At 43.7% G+C, this 18,223-nt stretch overlaps 1 protein-coding gene across 1 annotated transcript in view; it reads right to left on the bottom strand.

Moving 5' to 3' along the window:
- Window positions 1-8,844, bottom strand: part of TMEM135 (transmembrane protein 135) — a 322,554-nt gene extending 313,710 nt beyond the window's left edge. Inside the window, exon 1 of the mRNA XM_075851438.1 lies at window positions 8,517-8,844. Coding sequence (XP_075707553.1) covers window positions 8,517-8,657 — 141 coding nt within the window. The 5' untranslated portion in view covers window positions 8,658-8,844. The remainder of the gene's footprint in view (window positions 1-8,516) is intronic.
- Between the last annotated feature and the right edge of the window lie 9,379 nt (window positions 8,845-18,223).

The following is an 18,223-nucleotide window of genomic DNA, read 5'->3' as shown; positions in this document are numbered from 1 at the left end:
TTATTCAGTAACAGTATGGGGGTGTTATTCAGTCACTATGTGGTTATGGTGTGGCGGTATTATTCAGTAACAGTATGGGGGTATTATTCAGTCACTATGTGGTTATGATGTGGCGGTATTATTCAGTAACAGTATGGGGGTATTATTCAGTCACTATGTGGTTATGGTGTGGTGGTATTATTCAGTAACAGTATGGGGATATTATTCAGTCACTATGTGGTTATGGTGTGGAGGTATTATTCAGTAACAGTATGGGGTATTATTCAGTCACTATGTGGTTATGGTGTGGAGGTATTATTCAGTAACAGTATGGGGGTATTATTCAGTCACTATGTGGTTATGGTGTGGTGGTATTATTCAGTAACAGTATGGGGTATTATTCAGTCACTATGTGGTTATGGTGTGGAGGTATTATTCAGTAACAGTATGGAGGTATTATTCAGTCACTATGTGGTTATGTGTGGAGGTATTATTCAGTAACAGTATGGAGGTATTATTCAGTCACTATGTGGTTATGGTGGGGCGGTATTATTCAGTAACAGTATGGGGTATTATTCAGTCACTATGTGGTTATGGTGTGGAGGTGTAATTCAGTAACAGTATGGGGGTATTATTCAGTCACTATGTGGTTATGGTGTGTTGGTATGATTCAGTAACAGTATGGGGGTATTAGTCAGTCACTATGTGGTTATGGTGTGGTGGTATTATTCAGTAACAGTATGGGGGTATTATTCAGTCACTATGTGGTTATGGTGTGGAGGTATTATTCAGTAACAGTATGGGGGTATTATTCAGTAACAGTATGGAGGTATTATTCAGTCACTATGTGGTCATGGTGTGGCGGTATTATTCAGTAACAGTATGGGGGTATTATTCAGTAACAGTATGGGGGTATTATTCAGTCACTATGTGGTTATGGTGTGGAGGTATTATTCAGTAACAATATGGGGGTATTATTCAGTCACTGTGTGGTTTTGTGTGGCGGTATTATTCAGTAACAGTATGGAGGTATTATTCAGTCACTATGTGGTTATGGTGGGGAGGTATTATTCAGCAACAGTATGGGGGTGTTATTCAGTCACTATGTGGTTATGGTGTGGCGGTATTATTCAGTAACAGTATGGGGGTATTAGTCAGTCACTATGTGGTTATGGTGTGGTGGTATTATTCAGTAACAATATGGGGGTATTATTCAGTCACTATGTGGTTTTGTGTGGCGGTATTATTCAGTAACAGTATGGGGGTATTATTCAGTCACTATGTGGTTATGGTGTGGAGGTATTATTCAGTAACAGTATGGGGGTGTTATTCAGTCACTATGTGGTTATAGTATGGCGGTATTATTCAGTAACAGTATGGGGGTATTAGTCAGTCACTATGTGGTTATGGTGTGGAGGTATTATTCAGTAACAGTATGGGGGTATTATTCAGTCACTATGTGGTTTTGTGTGGCGGTATTATTCAGTCACTATGTGGTTATGATGTGGCGGTATTATTCAGTAATAGTATGGGGGTGTTATTCAGTCACTATGTGGTTATGGTGTGGCGGTATAATTCAGTAACAGTATGGGGGTATTATTCAGTCACTATGTGGTCATGTTGTGGTGGTATTATTCAGTCACTATGTGGTTATGGTGTGGCGGTATTATTCAGTAACAGTATGGGTATTATTCAGTCACTATGTGGTTATGGTGTGGCGGTATTATTCAGTCACTATGTGGTTATGGTGTGGCGGTATTATTCAGTAACAGTATGGGGGTATTAGTCAGTCACAATGTGGTTATGGTGGGGAGGTATTATTCAGTAACAGTATGGGGGTATTAGTCAGTCACTATGTGGTTATGGTGTGGCAGTATTATTCAGTAACAGTATGGGGGTATTATTCAGTCACTATGTGGTTATGGTGTGGTGGTATTATTCAGTATCAGTATGGGATTATTATTCAGTCACTATGTGGTTATGGTGTGGTGGTATTATTCAGTAACAGTATGGAGGTATTATTCAGTCACTGGTTATGGTGTGGTGGTATTATTCAGTAACAGTATGGGGTATTATTCAGTCACTATGTGGTTATGGTGTGGTGGTATTATTCAGTAACAGTATGGGGGTACTATTCAGTCACTATGTGGTTATGGTGTGTCGGTATAATTCAGTATCAGTATGGGGGTGTTATTCAGTCACTATGTGGTTACGGTGTGGCGGTATAATTCAGTAACAGTATGGGAGTATTATTCAGTCACTATGTGGTTACGGTGTGGCGGTATAATTCAGTAACAGTATGGGGTATTATTCAGTCACTATGTGGTTATGGTGTGGTGGTATTATTCAGTAACAGTATGGGGGTATTATTCAGTCACTATGTGGTTATGGTGTGGTGGTATTCTTCAGTAACAGTATGGGGATATTATTCAGTCACTATGTGGTTATGGTGTGGCGTTATTATTCAGTAACAGTATGGGGTATTATTCAGTCACTATGTGGTTATGGTGTGGTGGTGTTATTCAGTAACAGTATGGGGGTATTAGTCACTATGTGGTTATGGTGTGTTGGTATTATTCAGTAACAGTATGGGGGTATTATTCAGTCACTATGTGGTTATGGTGTGGAGGTATTATTCAGTAACAGTATGGGGGTATTAGTCAGTCACTATGTGGTTATGGTGGGGAGGTATTATTCAGTAACAGTATGGAGGTATTATTCAGTCACTATGTGGTTATGGTGTGGAGGTATTATTCAGTAACAGTATGGGGGTATTATTCAGTCACTATGTGGTCATGTTGTGGTGGTATTATTCAGTCACTATGTGGTTATGGTGTGGCGGTATTATTCAGTAACAGTATGGGGGTATTAGTCAGTCACTATGTGGTTATGGTGTGGCAGTATTATTCAGTAACAGTATGGGGGTATTATTCAGTCACTATGTGGTTATGGTGTGGTGGTATTATTCAGTAACAGTATGGGGGTATTATTCAGTCACTATGTGGTTATGGTGTGGCGGTATTATTCAGTAACAGTATGGGGGTATTATTCAGTCACTATGTGGTTATGGTGGGGAGGTATTATTCAGTAACAGTATGGTGGTATTATTCAGTCACTATGTGGTTATGGTGTGGCGGTATTATTCAGTAACAGTATGGGGGTGTTATTCAGTCACTATGTGGTTATGGTGTGGCGGTATAATTCAGTAACAGTATGGGGGTATTTTTCAGTCACTATGTGGTTATGGTGTGGCGGTATAATTCAGTAACAGTATGGGGGTATTTTTCAGTCACTAGGTGGTTATGGTGTGGCAGTATTATTCAGTAACAGTATGGGGTTTTATTCAGTCACTATGTGGTTATGGTGTGGCAGTATTATTCAGTAACAGTATGGGGGTTTTATTCAGTCACTATGTGGTTATGGTGTGGTGGTATTATTCAGTAACAGTATGGGGGTATTATTCAGTCACTATGTGGTTATGGTGTGGTGGTGTTATTCAGTAACAGTATGGGGGTATTATTCAGTCACTATGTGGTTATGGTGTGGCGGTATTATTCAGTAACAGTATGGAGGTATTATTCAGTCACTGGTTATGGTGTGGTGGTATTATTCAGTAACAGTATGGGGTATTATTCAGTCACTATGTGGTTATGGTGTGGTGGTATTATTCAGTAACAGTATGGGGGTACTATTCAGTCACTATGTGGTTATGGTGTGGCGGTATAATTCAGTAACAGTATGGGGGTGTTATTCAGTCACTATGTGGTTATGGTGTGTCGGTATAATTCAGTAACAGTATGGGGGTATTATTCAGTCACTATGTGGTTATGGTGTGGCGGTATTCTTCAGTAACAGTATGGGGATATTATTCAGTCACTATGTGGTTATGGTGTGGCGTTATTATTCAGTAACAGTATGGGGTATTATTCAGTCACTATGTGGTTATGGTGTGGTGGTGTTATTCAGTAACAGTATGGGGGTATTAGTCACTATGTGGTTATGGTGTGTTGGTATTATTCAGTAACAGTATGGGGGTATTATTCAGTCACTATGTGGTTATGGTGTGGTGGTATTATTCAGTAACAGTATGGGGGTATTATTCAGTCACTATGTGGTTATGGTGGGGAGGTATTATTCAGTAACAGTATGGAGGTATTATTCAGTCACTATGTGGTTATGGTGTGGAGGTATTATTCAGTAACAGTATGGGGGTATTATTCAGTCACTATGTGGTCATGTTGTGGTGGTATTATTCAGTCACTATGTGGTTATGGTGTGGCGGTATTATTCAGTAACAGTATGGGGGTATTAGTCAGTCACTATGTGGTTATGGTGTGGCAGTATTATTCAGTAACAGTATGGGGGTATTATTCAGTCACTATGTGGTTATGGTGTGGTGGTATTATTCAGTAACAGTATGGGGGTATTAGTCAGTCACTATGTGGTTATGCTGTGGTGGTGTTATTCAGTAACAGTATGGGGGTATTATTCAGTCACTATGTGGTCATGTTGTGGTGGTATTATTCAGTCACTATGTGGTTATGGTGTGGTGGTATTATTCAGTAACAGTATGGGGGTATTATTCAGTCACTATGTGGTTATGGTGTGGCGGTATTATTCAGTAACAGTATGGGGGTATTATTCAGTCACTATGTGGTTATGGTGTGTAGGTATTATTCAGTAACAGTATGGGGGTATTATTATTCAGTCACTATGTGGTTATGGTGGGGAGGTATTATTCAGTAATAGTATGACGGTATTATTCAGTCACTATGTGATTATGGTGTGGCGGTATTATTCAGTCACTATGTGGTTATGGTGTGGTGGTATTATTCAGTAACAGTATGGGGGTATTAGTCAGTCACTATGTGGTTATGGTGGGGAGGTATTATTCAGTAACAGTATGGAGGTATTATTCAGTCACTATGTGGTTATGGTGTGGAGGTATTATTCAGTAACAGTATGGGGTATTATTCAGTCACTATGTGGTTATGGTGTGTTGGTATTATTCAGTAACAGTATGGGGGTATTATTCAGTCACTATGTGGTTATGGTGTGGTGGTATTATTCAGTAACAGTATGGGGGTATTATTCAGTCACTATGTGGTTTTGGTGTGGTGGTATTATTCAGTAACAGTATGGGGGTATTATTCAGTAACAGTATGGAGGTATTATTCAGTCACTATGTGGTCATGTTGTGGTGGTATCATTCAGTCACTATGTGGTTATGGTGCGGTGGTATTATTCAGTAACAGTATGGGGGGTATTATTCAGTCACTATGTGTTATGCTGTGGAAGTATTATTCAGTAACAGTATGGGGGTATTATTCAGTAACAGTATGGAGGTATTATTCAGTAACAGTATGGAGGTATTATTCAGTAACAGTATGGGGGTATTATTCAGTAACAGTATGGGGCATTATTCAGTAACAGTATGGGGGTGTTATTCAGTCACTATGTGGTTATGGTGTGGCGGTATTATTCAGTAACAGTATAGAGGTATTATTCAGTCACTATGTGGTTATGGTGTGGCGGTATTATTCAGTAACAGTATGGGTGTATTATTCAGTAACAGTATGGAGGTATTATTCAGTAACAGTATGGCGGTATTATTCAGTCACTATGTGGTTATGGTGTGGAGGTATTATTCAGTAACAGCATGGGGGTATTATTCAGTAACAGTATGGAGGTATTATTCAGTAACAGTATGGCGGTATTATTCAGTAACAGTATGGGGGTATTAGTCACTATGTGGTTATGGTGTGGAGGTATTATTCAGTAACAGTATGGGGGTATTATTCAGTCACTATGTGGTTATGTGTGGAGGTATTATTCAGTAACAGTATGGGAGTATTATTCAGTCACTATGTGGTTATGATGTGGCGGTATTATTCAGTAACAGTATGGGGGTATTATTCAGTCACTATGTGGTTATGGTGTGGCGGTATAATTCAGTAACAGTATGGGGTATTATTCAGTCACTATGTGGTTATGGTGTGGTGGTATTATTCAGTAACAGTATGGGGGTGTTATTCAGTCACTATGTGGTTATGGTGTGGCGGTATTATTCAGTATCAGTATGGGATTATTATTCAGTCACTATGTGGTTATGGTGTGGTGGTATTATTCAGTAACAGTATGGGGGTATTATTCAGTCACTATGTGGTTTTGTGTGGCGGTATTATTCAGTCACTATGTGGTTATGGTGTTGCGGTATTATTCAGTAACAGTATGGGGCATTATTCAGTAACAGTATGGGGGTATTATTCAGTAACAGTATGGAGGTATTATTCAGTAACAGTATGGGGGTATTATTCAGTAACAGTATGGGGGTATTCATCAGTAAAAGTATGGGGGTATTCATCAGTAAAAGTATGGGGGTATTATTCAGTAACAGTATGGGGGTATTATTAAGTAACAGTATGGAGGTATTATTCAGTCACTATGTGGTTATGGTGTGGCAGTGTTATTTAGTAACAGTATGGGGGTATTATTCAGTAACAGTATGGAGGTATTATTCAGTAACAGTATGGAGGTATTATTCAGTAACAGTATGGAGGTATTATTCAGTAACAGTATGGGGGTATTATTCAGTAACAGTATGGGGGTATTATTAATTCGGGATTGTTGGCAACTATGGACTCCAGGCACCTCCAGCCAGGATGCGATGTCTATTCACACTCCCGACACATCAGTAAAGTTTGTGTGGGACTTACTCCCACAGCACAGCGTGATATCGCGAGATCACGCTGTGCTGTCATTCACAGCGCTGTGATTAAGTCCCACACAAACTTTACCGAAGTGTCGGGAGTGTGAATAGACATCGCGTCCTGGCTGGAGGTGATGTCTATTCACTCTCAAGACACTTCAGTAAAGTTAATGTGGGTGTATGTGACAGCACAGCGTGATCTCGCGAGATCACGCTGTGCTGTGAATACAAATGGACATGAATGGAGAGAAGTGTATGACGCCGATTGGTCACTGATTGGTCACTGATTGGTCAGCGTCATACATGTCTCTCCACAACGCCCACTTGGTAAAAAGTAAAAACACGCCCAGTTGTCTATTAAGAAACTCATTAGCATAAATCTAAAATAGGTCATAACTTGCTCAAAAATGATCGTTTTTCAAAATAAAAACCACTGCTGTTATCTACATTACAGCGCCGATCACATGATGTAGGGGATAGGGCACTGCCTCTTTAAAGGGGATATCGCAGGACAGACATTAATGGTATATTGCGAGGCTATGACACCAATGTCCCGTTGGCGGGGATCCGACTGCCGTAACCACATATCCTTCCGATCGGTAGAATAAAGTCACAATGACGCCTGATGCTTCGTCTCCTGACGGTTGCGGAGGCCGCATGGTTGGTTGATTATAGTCGCACAAGATCTCTGCTTGCTGCGATTTAATGGAAACACCCCCGATTATTGCCGATACAAATATATATCTCATAGCTGACAGTTTGCAACAATTGTCGGGTAGCGGTAACCCGCGCGTTCGCAATGTGGCTACATTGACTTTCAATACCTACAATGCAGGCAGGGCGACACAGCGATCTTTGGCCGCGCGACCCTTGTCGTGGCCAAAGTCGCCATGTAGCTGTAGCCTTAGGTATGTAATGGTTTTCTGCCTGTGAATTTTAAGAACATTTCTATTCATTGACAGCAAGCAATGCATTGACAATGGAGATAAAATGCAAGATAAAGTAGATTAGAAAATTTCAGAACTTTTCATTAACCAATTATTTTGATTTATTTACGCAAAATCCTAATTTGACAAGGTCTTGCGGACACGACCCAATGCTTTTTGATACCTGCCTGTCATACAGGAGGTCTAGCTTGACGTCCCTGTGCCATGTTTCCTCAACATAAAGAAGTGGCCGATTTTGCTTAATAATATGTCCTATAGTGGGCGCCATGTCATGTGCAGACAAAACTGCAGCAGTCACCCATAGCAACCAATCCTTTTTTTTTTAGAGAGATCCTTAGGAAAATGAAAGCAGCAACCTCATTGGTTGCTATGGGCAACCCCAACTTTTGCTTTGCACATTTTCTTCTTTTTATAAAACTCCCCCACTGTTTCTATAGGTGGTCTAGTCCAGGCTTTGGACAGTTTATGGAATGTCTATGCAGTGACTGAACTAAACGTGTCAGCATTTATGGCAGGGCATTCTGGGACTTATAGTTCCACGGGTGTAATAGTTGCCATGTCATTAAAACAGACATAACTAGAGCAGTTGCCCATAGCAACCAATCGGAATGCAGCTATCATTTTACCAGCGCTAGTTAAAAATTGAAAGGAGCGTTCTGATTGGCAATGGGAAAACAAGAGCCGGCACTTGATTGGTTGCTGTCACCGCAGCACTTTCTGTTTGCACCAGTTTTCATACATGAGGCCCTGTCTGTGTGTGTGTGTGTGTGTGTGTACAATAGGTGAGAGCAAAAGACGCTTCTGGCCCCTTTCGGCTTCCTTACACCCTCTTCCCTCCTCCTCTTGGCTGTCAGCTGCCTCCCCTCCCCCGCAGCTCTCACCAGATAGAGGGGCGCGTAGATCTTGAGGGACTCCTCCATGGCGCCCTGCGTGATCTGCAGGTAGGAGGTCCAGCACGACGGGTTCCATGTGTGGCCGATCTCATAACAGCTATGCGGGATGGACTTGCTGTGCGCCGCCATGTTGCCCTGGTAGTGGTGGAGAAGGAGGAGTATGGAGGAGGGGGAGGCGGTGTCGTCTTCGTTCCCGTTGGAAGGAGAGTAAAGGTTTCCCCCGCCGGGGTTACTCCCGTACAAAGCCCTGGCAGGACGCCGGGGACGCGCACGATGATACGTGTGGTGCAGGCGCAGTCTGGAGAGGACAAGATGGAGGACGCCGGGTCTCCTGAGACGAAGACTCCCTCTATTTAGCGGTCAGGAAGGCCACGGTCACACTTTGCGTTATTGTGCGGATAGGATAAACCGCCGTTTTTGCCGTAGATGCGTTTTTCTTAAAGAGTCGGTTCTAGAAAATGAAGGTTTATGGGAAACTGCAAACCTCAAATAAAAATTGCAAATAGAATGCGCTGCAAATTTTTGGGTATAAAAAAAGGAAAAAAAAATTTTTAACCGTAAACCAGCATTGCGGTATATTCAGACGTAACAAACGGCGTTTTTTGCCGTGAATTGTCGCAGTTCTGCAGCTAGCGCAAGTGAGGAGCGTTAAAATTCAAAAGCGCACGCGGTTCTCCGCCCCGCGGCAACTACCCAACCTCTGTTTATACCCTTATTGCGCGTTGTTTCACCGTCCGTTGTGAGGCCGTATTTACCAGGAGGTTTTACCACGCTGCGGTCCGTATAAAGCATCCATTAATGGCAGTGGCAGCGCATTTTTGTCCGGCAAAATGACAGCGGAACTCAAGTCAATGAGTTCTGTCATAGGACGGATCCACTACTTGCGTTTATGGCAGGGCGGATGTGAAGGCGGCCGTAATAAAATTGTCGCGGAGCTTGTGAAGATTTCGACTATAATTTAATGCCAGTTTTTTTGGGCCACGGTGGCTCCGCCCTTTCCACTAAGCACCACCCACTTTATTTTTTATTTTATTTTTTTTGCTCCTGTATAAGACTTTGTTTTTTGCGGGACGCGTTGTACTTTACGTAGGCGCCATTTTTTTTATTTTCATTTACGTTCTCGTTTAATTTATATAAATGTTTATTTTGGCAAAAATGCATAAAAAAAAAACATTTCCGCTGCAGCTTTTTTTTTTTTTACGACGTGCACCGATCATCAGAAATGACGCTTTTACGTCATGGTCGTCGTGTTACCAAATATGTGTATATTTTAGTTTTTGGGACTTAATAAAGTTTATATTGTTAAAAAAATAAAAAAAAATGTGTTTTGTTTTTTTTTTTTATATTTCTATATATCATTGACATTTTTTTTTTTTACTGGTGTTTTTTTAATGTATTTTTTTATTATCCCATAGGGGGATTTTTTTAAATTTAGATTTTAATTTTTCAACTATAATGTGCTGCCATTCATCTATATGCTAGTACATTAGCCGGTGCACTAATATGCCCTAATAACCGGAAACATAGTCACACAGCCCTGGGATCCTTCAGTAGGGTATGTTCATCGATCACGTGTATGGGACAGTTGTCCGGCAGCGAGGCAGGGACTCCTAGCATCGTACATAACTATGATGCTAGGAGCCCGGCTCCCTGCAGTGTGTTCGGTCCGGGACTTCCGGCCGAAATACGTTCCGTACATTACGGACGTAACATGCTCGTGTGAACCCAGCCTAATACGCACGGCTGTATGTATTTTTATGGGGCCGCTCACGCAGTCATTGTTTTAACCCACCATGTAAAGGGTCCGTGAAAAAATAGGACTTCCTATTTTCTTCCGTTTTCACGGATCCCTCAGTAGATTCGAGTCTATGAGAGATCTGTGAAAACGGGTCCCGCACGGGTGCAACTCGGACGTGAAAAACTGCCATTTTTCACGCCCTAGTTTGCATTCGGTTGTATGAATCTGGCCTTAGAGCGGGCCTGTGTATTCCAGCCGTTGCCCTGCTCTGGATCGCATGGGCACACTGGCCACGCCCGCGCAATCAGCATGGCGTGTAAGCTCGGCCTGATGCAGCAACATCCAGCCACTCACGAAGAGCGTAGACGCACATGTGATCGCTCGCTACTTAGATGCGAACGCTCATTACACAGTCTGGTTTCGATAGACCCCCCCAAACAACACAGACCCCAGACCAGCCGTTCACAAAATGCTCCAGACAGACCTTAGCCCAGTCGTCCCACCACAACAGACTTTTTTTTAAGAATCAAAATGATGGCGCATTGAAAGATCGACTTAGTCCTATTCTCAATCATCTTTTCTTAAAACTCTGTTGTACCGTTCGTTCCTCTGTTCTTCCTCCTAGAAATGTATGAATAAATTGACAACTGGCTGTCCCTACGCAGACTGGCAATGTCATATCAGTGCTGACTGTGACACTATATTGAGACACGCCCCTTTGACAAGGGGAATAGTAACACCCAGTAGTCAATTTATTCATAAACTTTTAGGAGGAATAACAGAGGAATAGCAGAATTCTAAGAAAAGATGCTCCAGAATTGTTATTTCATGGAGAATACAAGTTTTTACTATAATAGACGTGTCAGGAGAGGGGACATCCGATTTAAAGAGAATCTGTCATCCGTTTTGAGGCCTCAACCACTGACAGAGCGACATAAGGGGCGGGCTAGTGCATTGGGACGTTACCTTCTGTCTGGGTCACACAAGTAGCATGAGGCAGTCACCTGATATTAAAGTGCTCCTGGCTTCTCACTGCACGCTGCCAGCCCCGCTGCTCTGCTCTGAGTGACGCCTCTATCGGTCTCCTGATTGGTCGCTAGAGCTGTCACTCGGATTATAGTGTGGCACTTGTGACCACCGCACCAGGTGAGTTAAATGTCGATATCGTTACAATCCCCAATTATATTTATTTCGAAAAACTATCATTTTTGAGCAAGTTATGACCTATTTTAGCTTTATGCTAATTAGTTTCTTAATAGACAACTGAGCGTGTTTTACTTTTGACCAACTGGGCGTTGTACAGAGAAGTGTATGACGCTGACCAATCAGTGACCAATCAGCGTCATACACTTCTCTCCCTTCATGTACTCCGACATCGTGATCTTACGAGATCACGCTGTGCTGTCACTTACTCACACATTAACGTTACTGAAGTGTCTTGACAGTGAATAGACATTCCTTCCAGCCAGGACACGATGTCTATTCACAATCCTGACACTTCGGTAACGTTTGTGTATCACTTACACAGCACATCGAGATCACGCTTGCTGTGATTAAGTCCCACACAAACGTTACCGAAGTGTCAGGATTGTGAATAGACATCGCGTCCTGGCTGGAAGGAATGTCTATTCACTGTCAAGACACTTCAGTAAAGTTAATGTGTGAGTAAGTGACAGCACAGCGAGATCACGCTGTGCAGTGAACGAAGCTGGGCTGGAATGAAGAGAAGTGTGTGACACTGATTGGTCAGCGTCATACACTCCTCTGTACAACGCCCACTTGGTCAAAAGGTAAAAACACGCCCAGTTGGGCATTAAGAAACTAATTAGCATAAATCTAAAAAAGGGCATAACTTGGTCAAAATTTATCGTTTTTCTAAATAAAAACCACCGCTGGGATCTATATTACAGCGCCGATCTTATTATGTAGGAAATAGGACACTTATAATGGGGTGACGGAGCCTCTTTAAGAGTGATAGGGGGCAGTACTTTCATAAAAAGCTGCCCTATAAACAGCAATTGGGATAAGGGGGCACCTTGTCCTGATTCTGTCTCACTGCTCCAACTATGCGGCTCACTATGGAGAGTACATCCCGGGCCACACACCTAGAACAGGTACTACTGCACATAAAAGGGCACCTGCTAAACCCTGATGCCCCCGGCAAGAATCATAATTGTTGCAGGAGGGGAGGGTGCATATTGTTTTCTATAGGAAATTTTTTTTAGAAGTGTCAGTGCATGCTGGGAGTTGTAGATTTTGCAACAGCAGGAGAGCCGCAGCTTGGAGATAGGACAGGCTGGAGTTTTCAAAAACCATAAAACATGTTGGTATCCGCTGCAGTGATTTGCTCATCTTTAGTTTGGAGGTATTATCCGTCTATTACATGTCGTCATGTGGGACTTTGCATCCTGTTTTCTGCTTCTGGGATCTAATCCCGTTTTTTTTGCAGGTGAACACCAATAAAATACAGAATCCCAAGGGTTTCGTTCAACATTGAATCCAGACTAGCAGTGACCATTTATAGCAGTCTGTAGTTCCAGCTGTGTACTGCTTAAAATCCAGTGACTGAGAAATTGCAGCTACCCGGTCACTGCTTATCCATGTCATGAAAACGCTTCTTCATATGCCCTTGAAGGGCATGTGGACATCATAAAGGGGGTCCCTTGCTCGGGACTCCCCTCTACAAGCCAGAATGGAGAGCCGCTCTGAATGATTCGAGCCGTCCCTGTATTACAAAGACGGGCATTTTTCTGAATGGCCTCTGTGTAATACTACGTTTTGCTTTCAGTAACTACCTCCGAAGTAATTCCAGACTTGCCCCATCTACCCCTGGCAACACTAGCTGTTAACGTAGCGGGCTTGGAGCAAGACACAAAGCAATCTGCCTTTTGCCCCAGGGTGGCGCGTTATCAGAGAGATTGTCTCCGATTAGACAATCCATTTAAATTACAGGTGGTTTGGATGCAGTTATTACTGTTAAATGTGGGGCAACTAGTAATTTCCAAAGGGACAAAACATTTCTAAAGTTTCTCTGTCACTTTAAAGTGGTTGTCCCATCACGACTGCCATGGGTCTGGCAGCTGAAACCCTCGGCGATCGCCTGTAATTGTGACTGAACTTTTCTCCTGCAGCAGCCACTACAGGGGAAATGTGGTATTACATGATGCCGATTCAAATTAATAGACAACCATGTGATTACATATATGATTACAGTGAGTCCTCCAGAGCTTGAATTGATCTTACACTTTAATAAAAAGATACCCCATAGAAAACATTTGGGAAGGAATGCAACTATTTTGCATCTTCCTAATATTCTGCCTTTATTTCCTGCTGCTTATAAAGCACCAAGATATTCTGCAGCACTGAAAGATTATCAACTTTCTACACCAATTATGGGGTTATCAAGGGCCTTTCTATTTGTGCAGCAGTGGTTCTGTAACATAGTACTTTGGAGAGCATATCCTGGATGGGATGTCAATAATGTGCTCACCACTATTTGCACCATTGCCCCATGTTCGGAGCAGCTAGGCAAAATTGCAACAAGGTCCATATTGAAAGATTGATCTCTTATCCTGATGCTGCTTATGACAGCCTTTTTTTATTAACGTACTTCGCATGACCAGTTACAGAGGATTTGTCAGCTCTCCTGTGTGGTGTAGTATAGAGGATCTGTCAGCTCTCCTGTGTGGTGTAGTATAGGGGACCTGTCAGGTCTCCTGTGTGGTGTAGTATAGAGGATCTGTCAGCTCTCCTGTGTGGTGTAGTATAGAGGATCTGTCAGCTCTCCTGTGTGGTGTAGTATAGAGGATCTGTCAGTTCTCCTGTGTGGTGTAGTATAGAGGATCTGTCAGCTCTCCTGTGTGGTGTAGTATAGAGGAGCTGTCAGCTCTCCTGTGTTGTGTAGTATAGAGGATCTGTCAGCTCTCCTGTGTGGTGTAGTATAGAGGATCCGTCAGCTCTCGTCTGGTGTAGTATAGAGGATCTGTCAGTTCTCCTGTGTGGTGTAGTATAGAGGAGCTGTCAGCTCTCCTGTGTGGTGTAGTATAGAGGATCTGTCGGCTCTCCTGTGTGGTGTAGTATAGAGGATCTGTCGGCTCTCCTGTGTGGTGTAGTATAGAGGATTTGTCAGCTCTCCTGTGTGGTGTAGTATAGAGGATCTGTCGGCTATCCTGTGTGGTGTAGTATAGAGGATCTGTCAGCTCTCCTGTGCTGTGTAGTATAGAGGATCTGACAGCTCTCGTGTGGTGTAGTATAGGGGACCTGTCAGCTCTCCTGTGTGGTGTAGTATAGAGGAGCTGTCAGGTCTCCTGTGTGGTGTGATGTAGTATAGAGGATCTTTCGGCTCTCCTGTGTGGTGTAGTATAGAGGATCTGTCAGCTCTCCTGTGTGGTGTAGTATAGAGGATTTGTCAGCTCTCCTGTGTGGTGTAGTATAGAGGATCTGTCGGCTATCCTGTGTGGTGTAGTATAGAGGATCTGTCAGCTCTCCTGTGCTGTGTAGTATAGAGGATCTGACAGCTCTCGTGTGGTGTAGTATAGGGGACCTGTCAGCTCTCCTGTGTGGTGTAGTATAGAGGATTTGTCAGCTCTCCTGTGTGGTGTAGTATAGAGGATCTGTCGGCTATCCTGTGTGGTGTAGTATAGAGGATCTGTCAGCTCTCCTGTGCTGTGTAGTATAGAGGATCTGACAGCTCTCGTGTGGTGTAGTATAGGGGACCTGTCAGCTCTCCTGTGTGGTGTAGTATAGAGGAGCGATCAGTTCTCCTGTGTGGTGTAGTATAGAGGATCTGACGGCTCTCCTGTGTGGTGTAGTATAGAGAATCTGTCGGCTCTCCTGTGTGGTGTAGTATAGGGGACCTGTCAGCTCTCCTGTGTGGTGTAGTATAGAAGATCTGTCAGCTCTCCTGTGTGGTGTAGTATAGAGGATCTGCCAGTTCTCCTGTGTGGTGTAGTATAGAAGATCTGTCGGCTCTCCTGTGTGGTGTAGTATAGAGGATCTGTCAGCTCTCCTGTGTGGTGTAGTATAGGGGACCTGTCAGGTCTCCTGTGTGGTGTAGTATATAGGACATGTCCGCTCTCCTGTGTGATGTAGTATAGAGGATCTGTCAGCTCTCCTGTGTGGTGTAGTATAGAGGATCTGTCAGCTCTCCTGTGTGGTGTAGTATAGGGGATCTGTCAGTTCTCCTGTGTGGTGTAGTATAGAGGAGCTGTCATCTCTCCTGTGTGGTGTAGTATAGATGACATGTCAGCTCTCCTGTGTGGTGTAGTATAGAGGGTCTGTCAGCTCTCCTGTGTGGTGTAGTATAGAGGACCTATCAGCTCTCCTGTGTGGTGTAGTATAGAGGAGCTGTCAGGTCTTCTGTGTGGTGTAGTATAGAGGGTCTGTCAGCTCTCCTGTGTGGTGTAGTATAGAGGAGCTGTCAGCTCTCCTGTGTGGTGTAGTATAGAGGGTCTGTCAGGTCTCCTGTGTGGTATAGTATAGAGGACCTATCAGCTCTCCTGTGTGGTGTAGTATAGAGGATCTGTCATTTCTCCTGTGTGGTGTAGTATAGAGGATGTCAGCTTTCCTGTGTGGTGTAGTATAGAGGATCTGTCAGCTCTACAGTGTGGTGTAGTATAGAGGATCTGACAGCTCTCCTGTGTGGTGTAGTATAGAGGATCTCTCAGCTCTCCTGTGTGGTGTAGTATAGAGGATCTGACAGCTCTCCTGTGTGGTGTAGTATAGAGGATCTGTCAGCTCTCCTGTGTGGTGTAGTATAGAGGATCTGTCAGCTCTCCTGTGTGGTGTAGTATAGAGGATCTGTCAGCTCTCCTGTGTGGTGTAGTATAGATCTGTCAGCTCTCCTGTGTGGTGTAGTATAGAGGATCTGTCAGTTCTCCTGTGTGGTGTAGTATAGAAGATCTGTCAGCTCTCCTGTGTGGTGTAGTATAGAGGATCTGTCAGCTCTCCTGTGTGGTGTAGTATAGAGGATCTCGGTTGTTCTCCTGTGTGGTGTAGTATAGAGGAGCTGTCAGCTCCCCTCCTGTGTGGTGTAGTATAGAGGAGCTGTCAGTTCTTCTATGTGGTGTAGTATAGAGGATCTGTCAGCTCTCCTGTGTGGTGTAGTATAGAGGATCTGTCAGTTCTCCTGTGTGGTGTAGTATAGAGGATCTGTCAGCTCTCCTGTGTGGTGTAGTATAGAGGATCTGTCAGTTCTCCTGTGTGGTGTAGTATAGAGGATCTGTCAGCTCTCCTGTGTGGTGTAGTATAGAGGATCTCGGTTGTTCTCCTGTGTGGTGTAGTATAGAGGAGCTGTCAGCTCTCCTCCTGTGTGGTGTAGTATAGAGGAGCTGTCAGTTCTTCTATGTGGTGTAGTATAGAGGATCTGTCAGCTCTCCTGTGTGGTGTAGTATAGAGGATCTGTCAGTTCTCCTGTGTGGTGTAGTATAGAGGAGCTGTCAGCTCTCCTGTGTGGTGTAGTATAGAGGATCTGTCAGTTCTCCTGTGTGGTGTAGTATAGAGGATCTGTCACTGTCAGTTCTCCTGTGTGGTGTAGTATAGAGGATCTGTCAGTTCTCCTGTGTGTTGTAGTATAGAGGATCTGTCAGCTCTCCTGTGTGGTGTAGTATAGAGGATCTGTCAGCTCTTCTGTGTGATGTAGTATAGAGGATCTGTCAGTTCTCCTGTGTGGTGTAGTATAGAGGCGCTGTCAGCTCTCCTGTGTGGTGTAGTATAGAAGGTCTGTCAGCTCTCCTGTGTGGTATAGTATAGAGGTGCTGTCAGCTCTCCTGTGTGGTGAAGTATAGAGGATCTGTCAGCTCTCCTGTGTGGTGTAGTATAGAGATGCTGTCAGTTCTCCTGTGTGGTGTAGTATAGAGGGTCTGTCAGTTCTCCTGTGTGGTGTAGTATAGAGGCGCTGTCAGCTCTCCTGTGTGGTGTAGTATAGAAGGTCTGTCAGCTCTCCTGTGTGGTGTAGTATAGAGGTGCTGTCAGCTCTCCTGTGTGGTGTAGTATAGAGGATCTGTCAGCTCTCCTGTGTGGTGTAGTATAGAGGATCTGTCAGCTCTCCTGTGTGGTGTAGTATAGAGGGTCTGTCAGCTCTCCTGTGTGGTGTAGTATAGAGGACCTATCAGCTCTCCTGTGTGGTGTAGTATAGAGGAGCTGTCAGCTCTCCTGTGTGGTGTAGTATAGAGGGTCTGTCAGCTCTCCTGTGTGATGTAGTATAGAGGACCTATCAGCTCTCCTGTGTGGTGTAGTATAGAGGATCTGTCAGCTCTTCTGTGTGGTGTAGTATAGAGGTTCTGTCAGCTCTCCTGTGTGGTGTAGTGTAGAGGATCTGTCAGTTCTCCTGTGTGGTGTAGTACAGAGGAGCTGTCAATACTCCGGTGTGATGTAGTATAGAGGATCTGTTAGCTCTCCTGTGTGGTGTAGTATAGAGGAGCTGTCAGCTCTCCTGTGTGGTGTAGTATAGAGGAGCAGTCAGCTCTCCTGTGTGGTGTAGTATAGAGGAGCAGTCAGCTCTCCTGTGTAGTGTAGTATAGAGGAGCTGTCAGATCTCCTGTGTGGTGTAGTATAGAGGATCTGTCAGCTCTCCTGTGTGGTGTAGTATAGAGGATCTGTCAGCTCTCCTGTGTGGTGTAGTATAGATCTGTCAGCTCTCCTCTGTGGTGTAGTATAGAGGATCTGTCAGTTCTCCTGTGTGGTGTAGTATAGAGGATCTGTCAGCTCTCCTGTGTGGTGTAGTATAGAGGATCTGTCAGCTCTCCTGTGTGGTGTAGTATAGCGGATGTGTCAGCTCTCCAGTGTGCTGTAGTATAGAGGAGCTGTCAGTTCTTCTGTGTGGTGTAGTATAGAGGATCTGTCAGCTCTCCTGTGTGGTGTAGTATAGAGGAGCTGTCAGCTTTCCTGTGTGGTGTAGTATAGAGGAGCTGTCAGCTCTCCTGTGTGGTGTAGTATAGAGAAGCTGTCAGTTCTCCTG

The sequence above is a fragment of the Rhinoderma darwinii genome, chromosome 2 (assembly GCF_050947455.1).
Source record: "Rhinoderma darwinii isolate aRhiDar2 chromosome 2, aRhiDar2.hap1, whole genome shotgun sequence".
NCBI classification, from domain to species: Eukaryota; Metazoa; Chordata; class Amphibia; order Anura; family Rhinodermatidae; genus Rhinoderma; species Rhinoderma darwinii.
This window is presented reverse-complemented; position numbering and strand designations above follow the sequence as displayed.